Source organism: Agrilus planipennis, unplaced genomic scaffold (genome assembly GCF_000699045.2).
Source record: "Agrilus planipennis isolate EAB-ADULT unplaced genomic scaffold, Apla_2.0 scaffold49, whole genome shotgun sequence".
In the NCBI taxonomy this organism is placed as follows: domain Eukaryota; kingdom Metazoa; phylum Arthropoda; class Insecta; order Coleoptera; family Buprestidae; genus Agrilus; species Agrilus planipennis.
Window position 1 is genome coordinate 1428610 of NW_020438913.1, and position 24501 is coordinate 1453110.

Consider the following 24501-nt stretch of genomic DNA (forward strand, 5'->3'; position numbering starts at 1 on the left):
TGAGGAGCTTGACGAATCAGTCTATAGAGATGGCATTAATAGACTGGAACACCGCTATGAGAAATGTATCAGCCTTGGAGGAGATTATGTTGAGAAATAAAAAAAAAAAATTTTTAAAAACCTTGTTTTTCTTGGTCAGGCCGGAAACTTATCAATCCACCCTCGTATATGCTATAGATAAATAAATTGATATCCTTGCATGTCTTGCTGGGGTATATCTATGTTACACTGGCTACTGATTTTAGTGATACCCACATATTAAAAACCATCTGGAAAGATGCTTTTCAAATCCTTGATATATGACTTCCTAAACTTTTAAGGAAGTTTAGATTAAAGGATTACAGGAGGGTGTGCTCGAGACCAGAGGCTTAAAGCCTTAGCGCCCCATGAAAGACTTACATGGGTTTCAAACTGTTACATACCTATAGGTATTACAAGACATGTGATTCTAATAGAAGAAATTGTTAACGTAACAGATACCAGTAGTCCCTGTTTGACAAAGTAATAAAAAAATGTAATTAGTTTTGATCGGTCACAGAAAAGATGAAAAAGAAACGCTTAAAATTTTTAACTCTGTCGTATTATTTGTATATCTGCTTGGGTTAAATAAGTTCTGATTTTTCCCCATTATGGTCAGATCTTACTTAAATGATTTTTACATGGGTATTAAATGTTTCATTTCGCCTAATAAATCCAACTACGTCAAAATTTAGTTGTGGAGTTGGTCTATTTAGTGCTTTTACATTAGATTTGGACCTTTTTGAGGTAAGGAACATTCTTTATTTTGCTGAAAAATATACTGCATCTTACTTTATTACAACAGAATTACCACACACGTAAATTCACGTAAAACAATCAATTGTCATCGTAATAAGGCTGAAAACAATTGACTATTCGCTCGCTGCAAAAGCTGCAGCTCCAATAAATCATGTGTTCTCGTAGGTACTAGATCAAACGTAAATAAAATGTACTTGTACATATCTTTAGATCAAAAAAGAAGTTTTTACAATATAACCAAAACTGTTTTATTAATAATGTTTCGTTTAGGAAGGGCAGTAAAAAATTGTTAAACATGCTAGTCATTAATTTTTCATTGCAAGTGCATTTTGGGTATTGTATTTTTTCGATGGTGAATAATGAACGAGTGGAGGCATGCGAATAATAGCAAGTGTTGAATTGGGGCGTATTCGCCGTCACATTTTTGTGTGCGTCGTGCACCACCCTCGCTCGCGATAGATTAGGGGAATTATTCCGATTCCGTGATTCCATTTTGGAGGTTTCCGCGGTAAAGCATCGAGTCGGCTACTTTTTGCAACCATCTTGTCCCACGGAACGTGTCGAGAACTTGATTGATCGACTGGGCATTTAAGAGAACTATCTGTGTATTCAATGTTTTGCGCGTTTGACGCCTGACTGACCTGTCAAAAGGGCTTCGAAATATCATCATTTTACCTCGAGTCCCTTCCGGAAATCGATATCGACCACTTTTTTTCTTTTAAACATCGTATCATAGCTATCCGGGAGCCAATTTTACATTACCATCAAACGATATTCAAAAAATAACAGCGAAACCATAAATTTTGATTATAAAAAATAAATATTCCGAAATTTAGTAAGCAGTCTGATCACACACTTCTCCGCTATGATTTGTCTACTAATTATATCCAAGAGCAACTTGGTACAAGTAAAGTATACATGACAGACGTGAAAATTATTGAATATTTAACCAATTAGTTTGGACTTCTTGGTCTGAATCCCAAACCATGCATATCTCAACTCTACTTTATCCAATGTTATGGTCATAACCTTGTAAATTGGGCCCTTCAGGGAAATCCTTCTGTTGTAAGATTATTAATTTACTTATCCTTCAACCAAGTTCCAGACGTAATAGTTAAGAGGACTGAAGTCCGGGCTGACCAAAAATCTGGATACCAGTGATAAGTCAAGTTACTGTAATCCCAAGTCTGAGTTTTCATGCGTATTAGTCTCTTCCAGTAGTAACTCTGTCTATCCAAGGGTTTACAAATTTTTCCGGGGCTCCAGTGTAACATTGGATTTGTAACCATACAATTTAGGTGGCATGACATCACGATACTCGTTAGCTTGACTCTTGTTAGTTCCGAGGAAATCTCCTCTTTATAGTCGGCTTCACAAAACGTGTTTCGTATGTTTAAGTTTTTCTTGTAGCTAAATCACTCAGTAATCTCCCTGATGGCCTCTCCGTCACCGAGCGGCATGGCCTAGAGGTCTAGACCATTGCTTAGCATTCGGGAGGACGCCGGTTCGATTCCGGATTCGTCTGCCTTGGTCCAAATTTTTCTATAGTTTCCTTGGATAACTTAGGCAAATGCTGGGCCAGTAATATTAATAATTGATATATATGAAGATTATGATAAATGATATAACTTTATCGCGTCCTGGCTAATCGTCGACGTCAGGGTGAATAAACATTGTGAGAAGTTCGAATTCGCGCTCAACTTGGTATGGTGGTCACAAATCTGGCGAACACTTCCTATGCACCTTCGTGGTAATAGCCATCAAATCGACGCGCGGAATGAGTGTGCAGTCTCGTTGTCGACTTTTTCTGTAGATCTATGAGAGCAGGAAGTCTAGAAAGGAATTTTCTTCTATCTTCTTCTATATATATTTCAAATACAAAAAATCTACTTCTATCTCCAATAAATTACATACAATTTTGTGATAGATAAACAATCACACCCTATGCTATACTTTAAGATTCTTTTCAACATCATTCCGCAAATTTTCTGTGTGAATCCAAACACATGCCTGCATATACAATGGGTGACACAACAATACAGTCAAAATTGGATGTGACTGATTTTTATGGAATTGTACGTCATCGAAATTAGTACCCATTATTACGTATGCCTACCGCGAAATAGAATGTGAAACTAAAGATTCTTTTAGTGTAATTTTATAAATGTATTTTGCCTGGCATTTAATTGGATATGGACCAAAAACTTTATTAATCTTTTACACGAACTGATTCACAAAATGTCACTCCTGGTCCGTCTTAATCCCTTTGGTCGGTCATTTTCGCCAATTTATCAATAAATATTCCCGAAACTGTAAATTGAGAGCAGCAGACCGTTTACCAAAGTCGTTTTCGGCTTACATTCATGTAAGTTAAACGTGTATGCCCAGTGTGCCGGACTGATTCACCAAAAAGTCATTAACTTCGGATCGAACAATGGCCTAATCCAACCCTTCTATTCATGAAGTGTTTAAGACGAAATTAGACACATCTGTCGATGGACCGTTCAATAACAGCAAGGGTACACATTAGGGTCTCAACTGTGTACCGTGTGTTTTCATTTAAGAGCAAGATTAATAGCTAAACACATTTTGATTGAGATGATACGTTTGTGGAGAAGAAATAACTTATTATGATCAGATTTCTGAAATTGACGGCTTATAAAGTACCCTAATAAAATAAAAGGTTCCATAGTTCTTCTGTGTATCTCTACGAGCTCCTAAGGAACCTAAATAGGGTCATACAAAATTAGTTGGCCTTCTTATGACAGATATGTGGAGTACACCCCTTATGGGATTTGTAAAATTGACGTTTTCTAACCTACTTAAAATACCCACATAAAGTAAAACGTAGTATGGATCTTTGGAGTATCTCTAATGGACTCCCGAAGTAATGGGGGCATATGGGATGGATGACCCATATAGGACCCCATTTACTTTTGTATCGGCAGTGGTTTATCAGCAACTATATGTAACATTGCATTGGTTCCTTATTGTGGCCCAGTGGTTACTGGTCCCATTCCGTTTAGGTAACTAATTTTTCCTCTAAGGGCGCATAAGGTTCATTGCATAGCTTCGATGTGCGTAAATAAGGGTTACCAGAGGTAGAGATTGTGTTCTTTGGACGCGAAAGAGGGTTGCTTCAAGCATGTTGTCACCGGTACAAGATTTTACTGCATATTGAAAAACTAAATCAGAACAAACAAGCCAGACTACCATAAATACTGCGCTCGCTCCATGATGCGCGACAAAATTAGTAATCACCCCGAAGGGAATATAAACTCTTGTTACAACAGACATCCCCATTTGCTTCTCACTGACATCTTTATCCTATCGTGTCGTTTCGCGCTACTCGGAACCGTCTATTGGCCAAAAAAGCTTCTAAGAACTAATAGAAATTGATAATAATAAAAGTCACTCTTTGTTAATAATACAAAAGGGATAAAAATCATTTTTCTGTCAATGTTGCAAAGTGAATGAAATTGGGTGAAGCACTTAGAATAATCGATATATGCAAAAGTCAAGTGCTTAGGTATTACCGAAAATGCACCGACGATCAAAATGAAGTTAATAATGTTCAAAAATAATGGCGTTATCTTATGTACCTGCCAAAATAGGTACTATCCATTTTATCTTATTGAACAACTCAAACACAGTCACTTGTGTAAAAAGAGAGATTAAAAATGAATTAATCATAAGAGAGAATATGAGAATTACTAATTAGTGCAGAATACGTATTCGTACAGCAAAAAGCTTGATTGCAACAATAATTTGTTTCAATATTTAATTGTTAATCACAAAAAAACAACTGAAGTAGGAAAGAATTTCTTTGAATGGTGATTAAAATCTTGTTGATGTCGTTGACGTATTAAACACTTTTCTTTTTAAAAGTTAAATGTGAATGAAGAAGTAAGAAGCTTTCAGTAGATTAGTTAAAAAGGTTTCGCGTGCCGGTTAAGGAAGAGAGAGCTCATGATCCAGGATAATCTTAAACGTGCCATCAAGTTTTATGCCGTAATACCAAAGCATAATTTTAATGATCCTCTAAGCCCATAGTATTACTACGATCCAGGAGATGTTATAAGGCAACAAATTTCTTGGGCCTACGTCTACCTAACCTCTAATAAGAGAAATTCGAAAATGCGCAAACCGTTGACTTCGAAGCTACTTTTATTGAACGTTCACAAATATATTTAAATTACATAATTAAAATACATATACAGGGTGGCTTCAAAAAACATTTCGGAATATTTACGTCGATATGATTGCACACGATTTTCTCTTTAGTTTTTGGCGTTTTAGGAAGATTGGATGATGAAAATTGTCAGTCATTTGCTGCGTTTTGAACACGCCCTTGTCTGGAATTATATCTTTCAACAAGCATCTTTGTTTTCCTAAATTCCTGAGAATGTTGAACTTTCTTTAAAGTCCGATGCTGGCAACATGCTCAAATTGTGGCTGTCTGCATCTCTTTCTGTTACACATTAACTGGTATAATGTTGTTCCTTTTTCTGTATTAGTGTCCGCTGCAATTCCTACCTGGCATCTCTTTTCTATATTTACGATGTTCCCTACGTTATGTGTTCTGTCAGCAACCGCTCTAGTCTAGTTAGTAAATTGAAAGAAGAAACTAAATGCAACAGTTTTATTACGAACTATGCCAATTTTAATTGTCCCAACTAAAAAGTCCTACAAAAACGACAGTCATTCGTACAAGAGCAAGATCAAGACTATACCTTCTCTTTCGTTAGCTCAAACTAAAAGCTACTAAAATATTTCGTGAAACCCAAGATGAGGATTTTTGATTAACGATTTCTGGTATGAAAAATTTTCGATGTCATACCTCCAGTTCTAACTCAGACATGTGTTGGTTATAAACGGAATCAAGATTCTGTCATAAATATAATTTGTCCAGCCGTGTCATTGGTTGTTCCGCATCATTGACAAGGAAGGAGGCACCAACATGTGTTTGCAGTTGTTCTGGTCCTGTAGACATCTAGCAAAAATCACGTTTTAGAAATAATTTATTGGATAGTGTTCTTAAATTTCTTTAATTTGATTCACCGTTTCGAAAACATCAAACGTCGGTCTTCCAGTTGTTCCGTACAAAACTTAATTATCTATTACATTTCACTGTAAACATACGAGGGTGGATTGATAAGTTTCCGGCCTAACCAAGAGATGACGCCACTAGGCCTACCTTGAGGTGACATTCTATAGTACCATCCTTGGATAGCTTGTAGCTATAGTTTCAGCCCGATCTCCTTGCTAGTGTAGGTTTGACAGCACGCTGAACAAGACGCCTCTGTGGTTTTCGTAAAAATGGAAAAGCAGGAAAATCGTGCTGTCATCAAATACTTTTATTTGAAGGGGTTAACGCCGAAGGAAATTAAAAAAGAGATGGACTCAACACTGGGGACATCCTCCCCGTCATATTCAACCGTTAAGCAGTGGGTTTCCGAGTTTAAAAAGGGTCGTGTGAGCACCTCTGATGGGCCTCGCTCAGGACGCCCCGTTGAGGTCACAACTCCAGATATGATCGAAAAAATTCATCAAATAGTGCTGGGAGACCGCAGATTGAAAGTGCGTGAGATAGCTGAGACCTGTAAGATGTCATATGAACGTGTGCAACATATTTTGCACCAACATTTGCATATGGAAAAGCTCTGTGCAAGATGGGTGCCGCGTTTGCTAACAGTCGACCAAAAATTGATTCGAAAAAACATTTCTACCGCAAATTTGTCATTGTATAAGCGTAATCCAAGCGAATTTTTGCGTCGATTCGTAACCGTTGACGAAACGTGGGTCCACCACTACACTCCTGAAACCAAAGAACAGTCTAAACAGTGGATTGGACCAGGGGAACCAACTCCAAAGAAGGCAAAAACAATTTTTTCGGCGAACAAGGTTATGGCTACTGTTTTTTGGGATGCAAGAGGTATTATATACATTGATTACCTTGCAAAGGGTAATACTATCACTGGTCAATACTACGCAGACTTATTGCAACGTTTGAGCCACGAGGTGAAAATTAAACGACCTCATCTGGCGAAGAAAAAAATCTTGTTTCATCACGATAACGCACCAGCGCACACGTCAATCGTTGCGACGGCTAAAATCAACGATCTAAAGTTTGAATTGATGCCGCACCCTCCTTACTCTCCAGACCTAGCCCCGAGTGACTATTTTCTGTTCCCTAATCTCAAAAAATGGCTTGGCGGTAAGAGATTTGCGGACAATGAAGAAGTAATCGAAGCTGTAAATGGTTATTTTGAGGAGCTTGACGAATCAGTCTATAGAGATGGCATTAATAGACTGGAACACCGCTATGAGAAATGTATCAGCCTTGGAGGAGATTATGTTGAGAAATAAAAAAAAAAAATTTTTAAAAACCTTGTTTTTCTTGGTCAGGCCGGAAACTTATCAATCCACCCTCGTATATGCTATAGATAAATAAATTGATATCCTTGCATGTCTTGCTGGGGTATATCTATGTTACACTGGCTACTGATTTTAGTGATACCCACATATTAAAAACCATCTGGAAAGATGCTTTTCAAATCCTTGATATATGACTTCCTAAACTTTTAAGGAAGTTTAGATTAAAGGATTACAGGAGGGTGTGCTCGAGACCAGAGGCTTAAAGCCTTAGCGCCCCATGAAAGACTTACATGGGTTTCAAACTGTTACATACCTATAGGTATTACAAGACATGTGATTCTAATAGAAGAAATTGTTAACGTAACAGATACCAGTAGTCCCTGTTTGACAAAGTAATAAAAAAATGTAATTAGTTTTGATCGGTCACAGAAAAGATGAAAAAGAAACGCTTAAAATTTTTAACTCTGTCGTATTATTTGTATATCTGCTTGGGTTAAATAAGTTCTGATTTTTCCCCATTATGGTCAGATCTTACTTAAATGATTTTTACATGGGTATTAAATGTTTCATTTCGCCTAATAAATCCAACTACGTCAAAATTTAGTTGTGGAGTTGGTCTATTTAGTGCTTTTACATTAGATTTGGACCTTTTTGAGGTAAGGAACATTCTTTATTTTGCTGAAAAATATACTGCATCTTACTTTATTACAACAGAATTACCACACACGTAAATTCACGTAAAACAATCAATTGTCATCGTAATAAGGCTGAAAACAATTGACTATTCGCTCGCTGCAAAAGCTGCAGCTCCAATAAATCATGTGTTCTCGTAGGTACTAGATCAAACGTAAATAAAATGTACTTGTACATATCTTTAGATCAAAAAAGAAGTTTTTACAATATAACCAAAACTGTTTTATTAATAATGTTTCGTTTAGGAAGGGCAGTAAAAAATTGTTAAACATGCTAGTCATTAATTTTTCATTGCAAGTGCATTTTGGGTATTGTATTTTTTCGATGGTGAATAATGAACGAGTGGAGGCATGCGAATAATAGCAAGTGTTGAATTGGGGCGTATTCGCCGTCACATTTTTGTGTGCGTCGTGCACCACCCTCGCTCGCGATAGATTAGGGGAATTATTCCGATTCCGTGATTCCATTTTGGAGGTTTCCGCGGTAAAGCATCGAGTCGGCTACTTTTTGCAACCATCTTGTCCCACGGAACGTGTCGAGAACTTGATTGATCGACTGGGCATTTAAGAGAACTATCTGTGTATTCAATGTTTTGCGCGTTTGACGCCTGACTGACCTGTCAAAAGGGCTTCGAAATATCATCATTTTACCTCGAGTCCCTTCCGGAAATCGATATCGACCACTTTTTTTCTTTTAAACATCGTATCATAGCTATCCGGGAGCCAATTTTACATTACCATCAAACGATATTCAAAAAATAACAGCGAAACCATAAATTTTGATTATAAAAAATAAATATTCCGAAATTTAGTAAGCAGTCTGATCACACACTTCTCCGCTATGATTTGTCTACTAATTATATCCAAGAGCAACTTGGTACAAGTAAAGTATACATGACAGACGTGAAAATTATTGAATATTTAACCAATTAGTTTGGACTTCTTGGTCTGAATCCCAAACCATGCATATCTCAACTCTACTTTATCCAATGTTATGGTCATAACCTTGTAAATTGGGCCCTTCAGGGAAATCCTTCTGTTGTAAGATTATTAATTTACTTATCCTTCAACCAAGTTCCAGACGTAATAGTTAAGAGGACTGAAGTCCGGGCTGACCAAAAATCTGGATACCAGTGATAAGTCAAGTTACTGTAATCCCAAGTCTGAGTTTTCATGCGTATTAGTCTCTTCCAGTAGTAACTCTGTCTATCCAAGGGTTTACAAATTTTTCCGGGGCTCCAGTGTAACATTGGATTTGTAACCATACAATTTAGGTGGCATGACATCACGATACTCGTTAGCTTGACTCTTGTTAGTTCCGAGGAAATCTCCTCTTTATAGTCGGCTTCACAAAACGTGTTTCGTATGTTTAAGTTTTTCTTGTAGCTAAATCACTCAGTAATCTCCCTGATGGCCTCTCCGTCACCGAGCGGCATGGCCTAGAGGTCTAGACCATTGCTTAGCATTCGGGAGGACGCCGGTTCGATTCCGGATTCGTCTGCCTTGGTCCAAATTTTTCTATAGTTTCCTTGGATAACTTAGGCAAATGCTGGGCCAGTAATATTAATAATTGATATATATGAAGATTATGATAAATGATATAACTTTATCGCGTCCTGGCTAATCGTCGACGTCAGGGTGAATAAACATTGTGAGAAGTTCGAATTCGCGCTCAACTTGGTATGGTGGTCACAAATCTGGCGAACACTTCCTATGCACCTTCGTGGTAATAGCCATCAAATCGACGCGCGGAATGAGTGTGCAGTCTCGTTGTCGACTTTTTCTGTAGATCTATGAGAGCAGGAAGTCTAGACCATCGACGTTTACTAATGGACATGCCTTAGCGGTCAGAATTGTGGTACAACAAAAGAAAGAGGTGGAACGAAATTTCGGACAATATCCATCTCTCTTACGATAGTGTGTAAGCGTGTCACGAATGAAATAGCACTAGTCCGAAACCATACGCCATCTCCCTCACCTTTCGAGCCAAGAAATTATTACAACGACATACGGCTAAGACACGTCCATTAATATATGTCTATGGTCCAGACCGCCACATAACCTTGAAATGTAACGCCCTCTCTGCAGATGTTCGGCAAACTGTGAGGTCAAATCGGCAAGTCTACCTACAACTTCCTCCGGATTTGACGTGAAGATTATAGACTGTAACCGGCATAAAGTGTTAAGTAATTAAGGGCTTTTGATGTACTTATATCAATCTTTTTAGAACATCCGAATTATCTTGAGTCTTGTTATATCATAAACGAAAATATTTGCTTTATGTTGTGGTATGTTAGAGCAGAGGGCGTATCACATACGGTATATTAGGTATATGTAGATGTTGGTAGTTTTTGGGTAAATTTAAGCATACGGATGCGGGGAGAGATGTCCGTATCATTTTATCTTTCCCTCAAATAGGTTACTATTGTGTTTATTTGTTTAAACAAGGTTGTATACGGTCTATTTGGACGCTTAGGTTTATTATTCCATTATGTTTGCTGCCTTTATGGGATCGTTTTAAATGAGCTGGCAAACATAGAATGAGAGATATATTAACGTTTCCGCAAATACACCGTATTTAGTCAAAAAAACAAACATTGTAAACGTTATACCGGGCGGTCATAAATAAATATGCACATAATTGAATCGAATACGTTCGCACGTTCGTAATTTATCGTCACTTTTCACTCTACTACTTAATTGTTTTTCACAATTAAACGTGTCAACAAGAGAAAGTTTCTGTAAATTGCTCCTATTAACTTCACAACAAGCAAAACACACGGTAGTGTCTGCAATACCTACGACAAAAAAAAATACAATTTCTTTGTTACGTACTAAGCCTATATTATATTCAGATAGATGTAGCAAATCTTACATAGAAAACTGTACGACTGGTTCTAACGGCAAGTCCAAACCGAGCTAAATATAATTTTCGGACTAGTTTACCCGTTCCCCTTTGTCTTTATTTACTATTTGCGATAAGAGACTGTAATTTAATTATGACTGTAATCAACACGTATGCGCACATACGTATCTCTGTCACATACATTTAGTTAAAATGTCGCAAGTTAAAAGTGAAGATGTATGGTGTTTTAGTGATTTAAAAAAGGAAATTGAAGGTAGCCTTTATGTGTTAAAGTCACGTAGTTAGTTTAATTAAGATAATTTATCTTTTACCTAATTTTAAGTACCTATAATGTAATAGTATCGACACAGATGTTAATCAGTGATCTATACATTTAGACAGTGACGCATCAACCATATACACATGGATTCATATGGGAATGGTGAATAATAAACTAAAATGAACTAATCAAGGCGCTCTTCTTCTGAATGCGAATAAATCGATATGTACCTATAAATCGATGGTGCGAAGCCGTACTTGACGTAATTTTGTGGCTAAGTGCCCGCTCTCCGTGACCTACCCTAAAAAGGATGATGGTAAAGGTCTAGATGATGGCCCCCACCCCCTTCGGGAGTGGGGATGGGGGGATCGAAAGACGAGGTCTCTCCCACCACTGTACCATAAAAAGTTCTTGGCGGTCTCACCCCCATAAAAGTTATAGGGGTTCAAAGTTAATAAATATGCCAATTTTTATACATTTCTAGGCATGTAAATATTTATATAGTCATTCTTAAACAATATTCAAAGGTAAAAACAATGGAAAAATACATAAAAACATTGAGAAAGTTATATAAAACATTATTTAAATATCTTTATCAATAGGGTAGGTTAGGTTAGGTTAGGTTACGTTATCGGGTTTTGTTCAAGTGACCACCACTCTTTCGATCCCCCACCTCCACCCGTTTGATAATATTTTTTTTATTGAATTTTATTTGAAGTATAATGTAAGAAAATTGTCAAAATAATCAACTTGCACCCCCATAACTTTTTATGGGGGTGAGACCGCCGCAAATTCTTTATGGGGTTTTACTCAGGTGGCCACCCTCTTTCGATCCCCCCTACCCTCTTTCGATCCCCCCTACCTTCACCCCCATCTAACTCCATAACTTTTTATGGGAGTGAGACTGCCACGAACTTTTTATGGTACAGTGGTGGGGGAGACCCCCTCTTTCGGTTCCACCCACCGCCACCCCAAAGGAAGTGGGGGCCATCATCTAGACATTTACCAAGATGGGTAACTTCTTAAACAAACATCCCCAAACTTGACACCTCTTGTCACAAAATTTTTTGAAACAACACCATAATCGAAAAATGTTTTTGATTAATTGATGGTTAGATTTGAAAGCGGCTTTTGTGTATCAGTCAGACGTGGGATTATAGCAGACATGCTTTCTGTTTTACAACTAACCTTTGTTTATAAAACCCTTCACACACATGTGTATAATACACATAATAATTGTATGTATCTTATCGTTTTTATTCTCGCTATCTGGTTTTAATTGTCAACTAACTATTTTATCAAAACATTTCAGTTCACTAATGATTACAACCAAAGTACCCATTTCAGCATTTCATCGTTATGCCTTTTTTTTTAATTTAATGGTCTGTGCAATTTTAAGGGTACGGTTTAAAAAAATTAAAAATTAAATTAGGGGTAATGGGGCCCATACCAGTTGTGGCAATGCTGTTCATAGATAAGGCTAAGGGTGGGACTATATAAGACTATATGGTAGTCAGCAACTGCGCGCGTCGTTATGATGTTAGTATTAGTTGTTCAATTAAATAATTACTGTTGAATGGAGATAGGTAAGTAATATTTTACTTTGGTTAAAGTTTGAGCAGCTATTTAGGATGAGTCTATAATAAATCTTAAAACTTAAAGCATGTAACCAGGTTGTGGCTGAATTATGTATTATTACAAATTTAAAAAATAATTAGTCCCATAAGTACCTAAGCATCAACTCTAAATTTTTTAAGTTAGGTTAGGACTGGCTTAAGATACATTTTGTTTGGCTTCTTACCACAACCCTCTGCGCCTTCACCCCTCCTCCCTCTCCTTAAAACACTTTCCTAACGTTCTACAGTTTTAACCTCACTCCTCTAGCCATTTTCCCCTCCCACTAACCTATGATACCTTAAAGTAAAGTAAGTTAAGTACAGGCCTGACGCTGGAAATTGGCGGAAATTTTAAAATGGCGTGGATGCGCGGTGGCAAAAGTAGGCAGTTTTAGGTATAAATATTGCAGCCCTCATTATTCAGTATTCCTATCAGGGGCGTAGATTAAATATTTAAAAATAGGGATCAGTGAGCAAGTAATAGACAAACAAAAAGAAGAACTAATTGTTGATGTTGGTGACAGTGACAGAGATTCCCATGATGAGAGTGAATGTGAAAACTAACTATAAAACAAAAGCAATAGGTTAATTTATTTTTTTGGTAAGTTATGTTTCTACATTATTTTCTAGTACGCTACTGTCCCATCTGTATTAATACTACAATTTACGCCTACTGAAAGCTTATTTGTGTATCGGTTCCAAGTGACTTACCCAAATAGGTCATAAATGGGCAAGTACCTGCGCGACCGCTCGCCAGCTTCCTTCGTCCGACCTGTACCACTCTATATCCTAATTTTTGTAGACGATTCCCATTACTCCAAGCAGTGGGGCAATGGGACTCGATAAATAATTCTTAATTTTGGTAAGTGTAAAGAAATTGTTTTATCTATCATTCTTGTAATAATTTTGCAATATATTCATGTAGGAACTAGTTGTTAGTTTGCAATAATTATTTTCAAAAGTGCAAATCCTCCTCTACCTCCTCTAAACTTTGTGAATTTCGAAACCTGACTGGCCAAAGGTACAACAAGACAGGAAATTCTCCAGAAAATTAATTTGGCCACTTCAAAATAAACAATCCTTATCTACAATGTTTAATTGAAATCCTTTTGTCATGCATTATAATGACAACTTTCACAAGTCTTCAAAAATGTTATTTCCGTTTTTCCTTTAGACTTGTCACAGACGAGTTTTTTTGTAGTGTCAAATCTGTCGTCGTCATAAAAATAAACGGTTGGTTATAACTTCTTTAATTAATCTTGCTCCTCCCATACTAATTGGTGTTAACCATCATGTCATTCTAAATGTATCACATTACGGATGGGAAGAACACATGGTGGGAGTGTATCGCAGGCGGCTTCGCGTCGTCGGTAGAAAAAGGGAAACAAGAAGACTCACCGACTACCTTATGGGCATTGACAGTTTTACGAGTATGATTTATATTTCGGGCCTAAATACTGCATGACAATCGCAAATTTCTTGCACTATCGCACTCGTTGTTGACATGACTATCATTTGGATCATGAATTGTAGTATCACAATTTACTTGGGTCCTGAATCTACATACACAGATCAAATGAAGACAAGTAATAGATAACTGTTTAAGGAACGTGGCCATACTGCGTGCCCATTTTTTTTACAATTTTTACCCCTCCCCTTCTTCCTTGATGACCTCCCATAGTATACGCCAAGACCCCATAACCCTTCTAGTTTTCACGTAGTAATTTAAAAATATAAATGATATCAAATTATGTTTTTTAAACAGAATGTTTTGAATGTAGCTCGAAAAAGCGCGAGATTGACTCGATATTGACCACTTGACGAAAACCTAAATCACCCCCCCCTTTGACCAAACGTGGTATTTTTGATGACCTGCTCTGATGGGTCACGTAGTATGGGTACGTTCCCTTTTCCAGAGTGTGATAGATGGAATGAATTGGAGATTTCAAAGTCCTATAACGCACTGGTTGTTAATCATATCTTAAATCAATTAATCCCAAATCGATTGAAAGACAATATTCTCTTTAGTGTGCAATTGATAATAATTGTTTATAATAATTCGATATAAGCAATATCCCATTGAAAACGATTAAAATTTACATTTTTTTGATTAAATTTTAGTGAGAAGTTTCGATATAAGCAATATCCCATTGAAAACGATTAAAATTTACATTTTTTTGATTAAATTTTTGTTGTAGATATTTTTATAGAAAATGAAATCAATTGAAGACAAATGTGGTTGTTTATGTAGTTTTTTGTTGTTATGGCGAGCAATTTTGAGTTTTGATTTCAGTTTGGGCGGAAACTGGAGATTTTCGGGACGCCCATTCGGGAATGTCGGGGACAGGGTCCATGGACCATCCTCAATTGCCATTTCCAGCCGCAGCCAGGAGTCGAACGAGAGAAAGAAAAGGTATGTCCCATTTTTACTTGCTGCTTATCATTAAAATACAACAAAAATTTTCATTTTATCTTAATGTAGTGGTAGAGATGACGATCTACTTTGTATGTTATTTAATATAAATACAGGTAGTTTTGAAGCAAATTTGTAAAAATGTATGCATATAAAGGGAGAAAAACGAGTAGAGAGGAAAGTATTCAAAGTGGCTGAATGGGGATAGAAGGTACTTGTTTGAGAAACTGATTAAAAATTCAGCCGCTAAGCCCTGGAAAGTGGCTGGATCTGGAGCAGGGAAATCTGCAATTATTTTTCTTGTCACCTCGTTTACCTATGCCTGAAGCAAGAGGAGAAAAAGATGATGATAATGACTAGTAGCATCAACCTCTTCATCTTGTCTCTTTTTACTTTCAGTAAAATCAATGTAGATAAACATTTTATTATAAAAATGCGAAACTAACGAAGGGATTTAAAATTATACTACTTTAAAACTTATGTATGCAGAGAGAATTTTCTGACGATGTCGAACATATCTGGAGCGTCTAAAACAATTATGAGAATTTTACCAAGCCGTTTGGCATACATTTAATGCCTCGCGGAATAAACTTATAAGAACGGAGGACTTAGCGTAACCAGGCTTAATCCTTAAATAGATGCCGCGCATGTTTTGTTCGATATTTTGTATTTAACGTACTCGCGACCGCCTAATTTATGCTCGGACAAATGCAACCGCCATCCGTTTCGAAATTACAAAGCCCTTGGATACCGATTTGAGCTTTGTTTATTAAATATTAGCCTGTAAATTCGTCCCGGTGACGAGTAAAAATTCAAACTCCGTTCAGTATTTAACAATCCCGTTTCAAACGCGAGCACGTGAAATTTATGAGACAAACAATAATTTGTCCTCTTAATTACAGACGAGCGTGTGTCTTGTGTCTTGTAAATTTTTCAATGGAAAGGGAATTCAAAAGGTCGTTCACCTAGACTTATTAATATATACCGATATATAGCATTCTCTGTCAATGTTTCAAAAAAAAAAATGACGTTAAAATTTAACAATTAACCACAAACGGACACAAAAATAATTGCGGTTCAAAAACAAGTGGCGATTATAAAGAATGTAACGGATCTTATGTAGGACAAACAGGCAAGACGATAGAAACACGATTTAAAGAACATAACAGATGATAGAATAGACATAAGTAGTCATTAGTGATAGGATACCTTCTGAAGTATGAAGGGCTAATTAGAGATATATTTAGGGTTGCCATCTCTAAAATTTGGAAACCAGGACAAGACGCGTGAAAACCCCGGATTTCAGAGTCCAGAACCCGGACATGTCAACAGGTTTTTGTAAACATAGTCAGTGCAATAAAAAGCGTTGAAAATGTCATAAATCAACTTTTTATTTATTTTCAGACCTTAAAATTAAATTTAGTCATTTTTTATCATCATTTTAAATGTACCTAACAAAACAGAATCTTATTACAGTTTGTTAGAAATTGTTTTAATAATCAGTTAGATTTTTTATCGTTAAAATAAAACTCAAATTATTAATATACTTTGTTATGAAAACAAATCCTTATAAAAATATGAAACCTAAAAAAAATAAATATACGGGGGNGGGGGGGGGGGGGGCGGTGAATATAGCGACTCGGTTCATCGGTTGATCGTGGTGTGTGAGCACAATGGGTACCTATGTCGCGGGCGGCCCAAGACTTTAAATTTTTAAACCCGGACTACAAATGAATGCCCACCCGTACGCTCCCCGGATGACCTCCAAACTAAGACAAATCCGGGGAAACCCGGACGGGTGGCAACCCTAGATATATTAGAAGCAAACCAAATTTCAATATAACAGTAATTCATTAATAAAGGAAAATATTGTCACACCTTGTAGGCATATAAGATAAATAATTACTCAAGTTAATATCCACTATTTATCCAATATTGAATTATTGACAATTGTTTCATTCTACAAGGGTATCTTCGTAATGACGAATCCTAACCTAATTTAACCATCACGTTTCATGAAGATGCCCTTGTAAAGCGATACAACTGTCACGGATTTAAAATTAAATGGTGCAAGTTAAGTTATTATTTTAGCTGCGTAATATTAATTTGAAATGACGTTACAGTCGACCGCATGGATTCGCGAACTCTTTCTCGTAACCAATTTCGGATCACGATATCGATGATCGACTGCCTTTGATCTTTGGCAGGTGAGAATGTCGGCAAACAGCAATGGCAAAAATTGTCACAGGGATTGATGATTGATCGAGGGCGGCCTTGCTCAAAGGCCTATCGAACTGAGGCGCGGGATTGATAACAATAATGATAACGTACACACACATATTTACAGGCAGTTGTGTGTGTGTATGATTTCTCCAGTGGCGTAGTGATGAGGAGGTAAAGGGAGGGGGGCAAATATGGTCCCAAAACCTCACTGATATCTACCGAAAATCCGTTATGATGCGCTGCGCTTCGGGCTTCGACCGCTGTATTACTACGTATACTTGGCGCTAGCACAAGCCACTCCCTGCAAAATTTGAAAGTATACGCGGTGCCAGCGCAGCTACTATGGTTTGTGCTGGCGTCAAGTATATTCAGTAATATTGCCTTCTGACCGCGCACAAAAGCGAGCTACAAATTCAAATAAGATGTAGGCCATTATCAAAGAGTTCGCGCTCGGGCCATTAGGGCCAAGGTACGCCACTGGAACCCTCTCTTTTTTTTTATTTTTCAATAGCGACCTCTTGGCTCTGATCGTGAGAAGATATTGTTTGTTTGACCTAAAAATACCTCTTTTTTTGCTTTACTGGAGTGCGACAAAATAAAACGCCGCAAAGGACCGTTATCTAGACGTAATGGGATCACACGTTGATGACAAAATAATGTATTTTCGTTTACATACTCTCCTTTATCAACACTATTTCTGAATGACATAAATAGAAATAACTTTCTAAATAGAATTGCAGAAGATTGTCAATCATGGCCGCATGTATACAGGTTTTTCAATAATTTTTATATAATCATTACTTTTGGCTTTACTTGTAATGTTTTCTTTATTGAAATCAACTCATAATTTCAATTATACTTTTTCCAAATTTTCGGGTGAGTTTTCCTCTACCAATATACAGGCATTTTCTCGACACCGTACGTTATCAGATTGTATCATTTTATATGAGAAACGAATTTTTAAATTTGTCATCTTGCTTTTATTTTTAGTAACAATTTATCTGTCACGATTTCCGACTGCTTTTGAAAAATTGTAGGAAAATTCCATTTGTACTGAAATAATCAATGAGAAATTAGCTAGCATTCTTTTGTTAGTATTACGCAAACTGACGAATCACAGCGTCGATAATAACGTAATCATTAAAACTAAACCTTGCAACAAAAAGAATGGTTTTTGATATATAAATCAATTGTTTTTATTGTTGATTTTACTTGACAATAACGAATCGAATTAAACTGATTCACTCTTAAAATGTAATTATTTTTATTGAAATAAGTAAAGGTTTTAAATTTTTATTCTTCGTGTATTTTAAAGTAAGATAAGCATCTAAGTATCTATGTGTGCATGTATATTAAAAATTATAATCTCACTTTCGATATCAATAGTTTTGTTTGCTTTACGTCTGGAAATAGAATATATAAAACGTAAAGAAAAATGATAACAGAAATAAGTTATCCGTAATTTTGTGAATACGATAATGTTTTAAAATCCTTAACTGTTTTTCTTGTATTAGAACAGATGAGGAAAGCTCCTATTAATCAAACTTGGACGTCCGACAGAGATATCAGTCCCTTATCAAACTTAACAACTAAACTGACACTTAACAACAAATCAACTTATGCCAACTTAATCACTTATGCCTACTTTCAGAGCACAATGATTTATTGCTAGTTATTACATCAAAAAGTGTTCTAAATAAATGCAAGGAAAACAAAATATGAAATTTTTTATCAACTTCGTGTATTTTTCCTACATATAAATTGTCTATTGTTTAATTAAATTTTCATATTTAAGTAAAATGGAAAGTTTACATACCTATATAACTTTTAATTTCTATTATCAAATAAAAAGATAATCATTTTGATGTATTACGCCAATTTAACAGATTACTTAGGAAATAGAATTCTAAAAATCATATCTTGTGATTGAGTAATTAGTGAGTCGATATATGTAGGTTTAGTGTTTGATTACATAATACCTATCATTAGACTTTCTAAATCTAATTCAAATTAAGTCCAACCTAACCACTCAATGATAATTACATACCTAATTAATCATAAAATTATGAGGCGCGTCCATCCAAATTTGGACGATGGTACACAGTAGTTTTTAATTACTCTATTTTAATTTTGGTGATATTATGATGTTCCTATGCAACCAACTATGCTAATGGTTAAAACATGACATTGAAATGTATGCAACCAATTGTACACCCAATTTTAGATATTTAAACCCAGTCACATTTTTTCAGGTGGAATACGTGAACTTGAATTTTGACATTGTTTCATTTTATTTCAGCAAGTCGTTCGTTATCTGATCCTGTAAAAACCGAGGCTGTGGTGGGGGTGGAAGGGGGTGACGGAGACGACGGTAAAAATGATAAAAAGACTAAAAGACAACGAAGACAACGTACCCACTTCACTTCACAACAACTACAAGAACTCGAAGCGACTTTTGCTCGTAATCGATACCCTGATATGAGCACGAGGGAGGAAATAGCCATGTGGACTAATCTAACAGAAGCTAGAGTGCGAGTAAGTATTTATTTGCACAATTATTTTCTTACCAGTACTTACTTGTTGTACACACTTAAACAATATTAAAGATAAAAATTTCAAGGAATTGTAATGTGCATTGTGTGCAGTTATCTTAAACACTCAAAAATAGAATTTTCATAAAAATGCTAAACTTTTTATCAATCTAAAAGAATGATAAAGAAACTGCAAACAGTTGCAACACATTACGTTAGGGAACACTAGAAATATTTTAAGAACATTATGACCTCAAAATAATTCTTTGCAGCAATCAGAAACAAGCGAATAATCTCTCAAAATAGCTAGTGCATATTACACTAGGAATGTCTTCAACATGAGAAACACTACGAACAAAAAATCACTTTTCGCAACAATTGGAAACAAATGAAACATCTCTCAAATAACTAAAACATGCTACACCACATATGCCTTAAGCAAAATAAACACTTTACCCACATTACGAACTAAAAATAACTGTATGCAACAATCCGAAACATATGAAACATCCGTCAAATATCTAAAGCATGTTGCACTAGTAATGTCTTAAGCAAGATAAACCCTTCAAGAACATTGCTAACAAAAATCACTTTTCGCAACAATCAGAAACAAATGAATCATTTCTCGTATAGCTAAAGCATGCTAAATCAGGATTGCTTTAAGCAAATGAAACACTTTACCAACATTACGAACTAAAAATCACTTTTTGCAACATCCGAAACATATGAAACATCTCTCAAATAGCTAAATCAAGTTATACTAGGATTGTCTTAAGCAAGAGAAACACTTTACCAATATTATGAACTAAAAATCACTTTTTGCAGCAATTATCTAAAGCATGCAACAATAAGTCCTTCTTCAAGAAATTAATAGGAACTTTTTGACAACATTACGAACTAAAAATCACTTATTGCAACGATTAAAAACAAAAGAGTTGAAACATGCTACGCTGGGATTGTTATTGTAAAAAAGGCAATCCCTTTACCATCATGATTTACTTTCAATTATTATGGTCACTGAAGTTGAAAGGTATATCCTGCATCTAATGTGCTACTTCAGTTATCAACAAGGAAAGGATTTTATATTAAATTTTAATTCTGTAATAGATACTTTTTGCAATCATCAAGCGATACATTTACAGATAAATAGCAGATATAATGTAACTTTTTAATTTCAAGCACATAATTCCTGATCTTCTTTATCTATCGAAAGAATGCGGGAAATTTTAAAGTTGTAGATGTTCAGAAACAATTTCTTATCTAAGTTAAATAATGTTTACATGTGTTCTACATGTTGTTACTACCTTTTAATTTCGCCGCCGTTTCGAGTACCTGAACAAATACAGCCGCCGTTATCTTCCTAGACCTTTCGACTAATACACCATACGAATGATACTACTACGGTTTAAATGCTTGCTGTAAACGTGTAAACGACGAACAGAACTCAAAATTACCAACAGTTAAACGTCAAAATTATAATATCCCCGCACCAACAGACATTTATTTGAATTTTTTGGTTACATTACTTACAATCGCCCTCAAAAAAGGTAAGGCGCCTTGGCAATACCTCAATGCTGGTGTGGAAATTTGCCTTAATAAAATTACTATTATCTAGATGGTGCTGGTGCCCATTTACCAACTAATGTACTTATTCAATTGATTTAGACTATGCTTATGTTTACCTTGGACGTTCGATAATCAACAGTTTACATTCTCCATCCACGTAACTGTAGAGTTTTTATCTTACTCGGTACTTATTGCTTTTACACCCTGCAGATTTTTTTTTGTTTTGGTGGAAGAGGGGAAATCTTCAAAAGACACCCGGCCAATAAAGTAATATAAGTCCGGATTCTATGGGCGACAACCCAAAGAATATCAAGAGATCATCTAATACAAGAAAAATATTGAAAATTTATAATTCGAATTCTTTCTAACATATTTCCTGTATTAAAATAACCACAACCAATCGTAAATCGAGAACACATTTGTGTTGACTTCCAATTAAAGACACCGAAAGATAAATGGGAAATGGTATTAAATTGACTTGATGCTCTGTAGGGGGTGGTGTAGATAGCGTAAAAAGAAGGTCGTGCACTGACGGTATAGTGGTAGTTTTGACTGTGTACTTTTAGGGTGGCCGATTCGTAATAGGAAAGTAGATGAGGCGTGTGAATGTGCGTGGAACAAATCGGATTAACACGATCCTGTTGAGGGGCAAAGGAAAAACGCGTGACAGTCGCGTGCCGATTCAGTTATTAAAGCGTCGTTTAGGAGGCGTTGGAAAGCGGCGACGCGAGATCTAGTAGCCACCGACCGTTGCTATCGCTATTATTGTTACCACACCACTGCCGAAGGTAATTAAAATGTAAACGATACCCTATCGACAATTCTAGTAATCCTAAGGACAATCCGGTATTGAAAGTGAAATATACCTGTTAAACCACATCGTAATTTACTTACTTATCATCATCATATGGTCGTCAGTCTTCAAATTGCTTTAACACGCATCTCCACTCTTTCCTATACTGAGCTAATTGTCGCATTTCTCTGAACCGAGAACATCTCAAATTTTTAACCTTCTAGTCTTCTTAACTTCTCTTTCTGTTTTTAATATATCTAGTCTCTACCCTTACATATCTGAGAAAGTGTCCTATCAATTTATCTCGCCTTTTGTTCTCCTACTCTTTCTGATACCTCATTTCTAACCTCTATCCACGCTATCTCCATCATTCGCCAGAAACACCACATTTCGAAAGGTTCTAGCCTTTTTTTTCTGCCGCACCCACCGTTCCTGTTTCGCACCCGTTCAAGCATACACCTTTAACAATCTTTTTCCCATTTCTACATTAATCGTTTGCTAGCACTACTCTAAACTTCCTTTTGATAAAGGCAATTCGATCCTGTGTTATCCTTTGTTTTATATCTGTACTTCCAACTTGAATTATCTAACCTCCTAGATACAAAAACTCTGGTGAAATAAGTCGGTAGGACACCTTCAGGTATAAAGGACATAGTAGAAAAGAAACGGGAATTAAAAGAGGGAAGAAGTAGACTTAAATCTTTGCAGAAAGACAGAAATGTCGGTTGTTCTAGTTTTCAATAAGATAGGAAGATAAGAAAATGCGAAAACCTTATAATAGTGATGGCAAACTTTGAAATATTTAATTGTGATGTTTAAATGGTTAATATGCAGTCAAATTTTGATGTTTATATTTAAAATGTCTTTGATTTTTCTCCTAATAATTTTCTTAATTTTCCCAAAATGTCTTCAATTTATTCTGGATTTTCCAGAAAGTAGAATCTAATTATAATTCTTCTAATCAACGTTTGTTCTATCTCATTTTCGAAGCATTCTCGTTCAGGATCGCCCAATTACTATTTTATGACATTAGTATATAAATAACGTCTTTTGTCGTATATACGAGGGTGGATTGATAAGTTTCCGGCCTAACCAAGAGATGACGCCACTAGGCCTACCTTGAGGTGACATTCTATAGTACCATCCTTGGATAGCTTGTAGCTATAGTTTCAGCCCGATCTCCTTGCTAGTGTAGGTTTGACAGCACGCTGAACAAGACGCCTCTGTGGTTTTCGTAAAAATGGAAAAGCAGGAAAATCGTGCTGTCATCAAATACTTTTATTTGAAGGGGTTAACGCCGAAGGAAATTAAAAAAGAGATGGACTCAACACTGGGGACATCCTCCCCGTCATATTCAACCGTTAAGCAGTGGGTTTCCGAGTTTAAAAAGGGTCGTGTGAGCACCTCTGATGGGCCTCGCTCAGGACGCCCCGTTGAGGTCACAACTCCAGATATGATCGAAAAAATTCATCAAATAGTGCTGGGAGACCGCAGATTGAAAGTGCGTGAGATAGCTGAGACCTGTAAGATGTCATATGAACGTGTGCAACATATTTTGCACCAACATTTGCATATGGAAAAGCTCTGTGCAAGATGGGTGCCGCGTTTGCTAACAGTCGACCAAAAATTGATTCGAAAAAACATTTCTACCGCAAATTTGTCATTGTATAAGCGTAATCCAAGCGAATTTTTGCGTCGATTCGTAACCGTTGACGAAACGTGGGTCCACCACTACACTCCTGAAACCAAAGAACAGTCTAAACAGTGGATTGGACCAGGGGAACCAACTCCAAAGAAGGCAAAAACAATTTTTTCGGCGAACAAGGTTATGGCTACTGTTTTTTGGGATGCAAGAGGTATTATATACATTGATTACCTTGCAAAGGGTAATACTATCACTGGTCAATACTACGCAGACTTATTGCAACGTTTGAGCCACGAGGTGAAAATTAAACGACCTCATCTGGCGAAGAAAAAAATCTTGTTTCATCACGATAACGCACCAGCGCACACGTCAATCGTTGCGACGGCTAAAATCAACGATCTAAAGTTTGAATTGATGCCGCACCCTCCTTACTCTCCAGACCTAGCCCCGAGTGACTATTTTCTGTTCCCTAATCTCAAAAAATGGCTTGGCGGTAAGAGATTTGCGGACAATGAAGAAGTAATCGAAGCTGTAAATGGTTATTTTGAGGAGCTTGACGAATCAGTCTATAGAGATGGCATTAATAGACTGGAACACCGCTATGAGAAATGTATCAGCCTTGGAGGAGATTATGTTGAGAAATAAAAAAAAAAAATTTTTAAAAACCTTGTTTTTCTTGGTCAGGCCGGAAACTTATCAATCCACCCTCGTACAATGCGATTGGATTCAGTTCCTGGTTTAA

General features: G+C 36.4%; 1 protein-coding gene across 3 annotated transcripts in view; it reads left to right on the forward strand.

Moving 5' to 3' along the window:
- The window catches only part of LOC108733373 (pituitary homeobox homolog Ptx1), a 39984-nt gene that overhangs the window by 8581 nt on the left and 6902 nt on the right, over positions 1-24501 (forward strand). For 2 of the 3 annotated variants that reach the window (XM_025973506.1, XM_025973507.1), the window contains exons 3-4: positions 14882-15001; positions 19524-19759. In XM_025973506.1, the coding sequence (XP_025829291.1) occupies positions 14882-15001; positions 19524-19759 (356 nt within the window). Of the gene's footprint in view, positions 1-10857; positions 10967-14881; positions 15002-19523; positions 19760-24501 lie in introns of those variants that run through there. The other variant, XM_025973508.1, reaches the window with a different exon arrangement.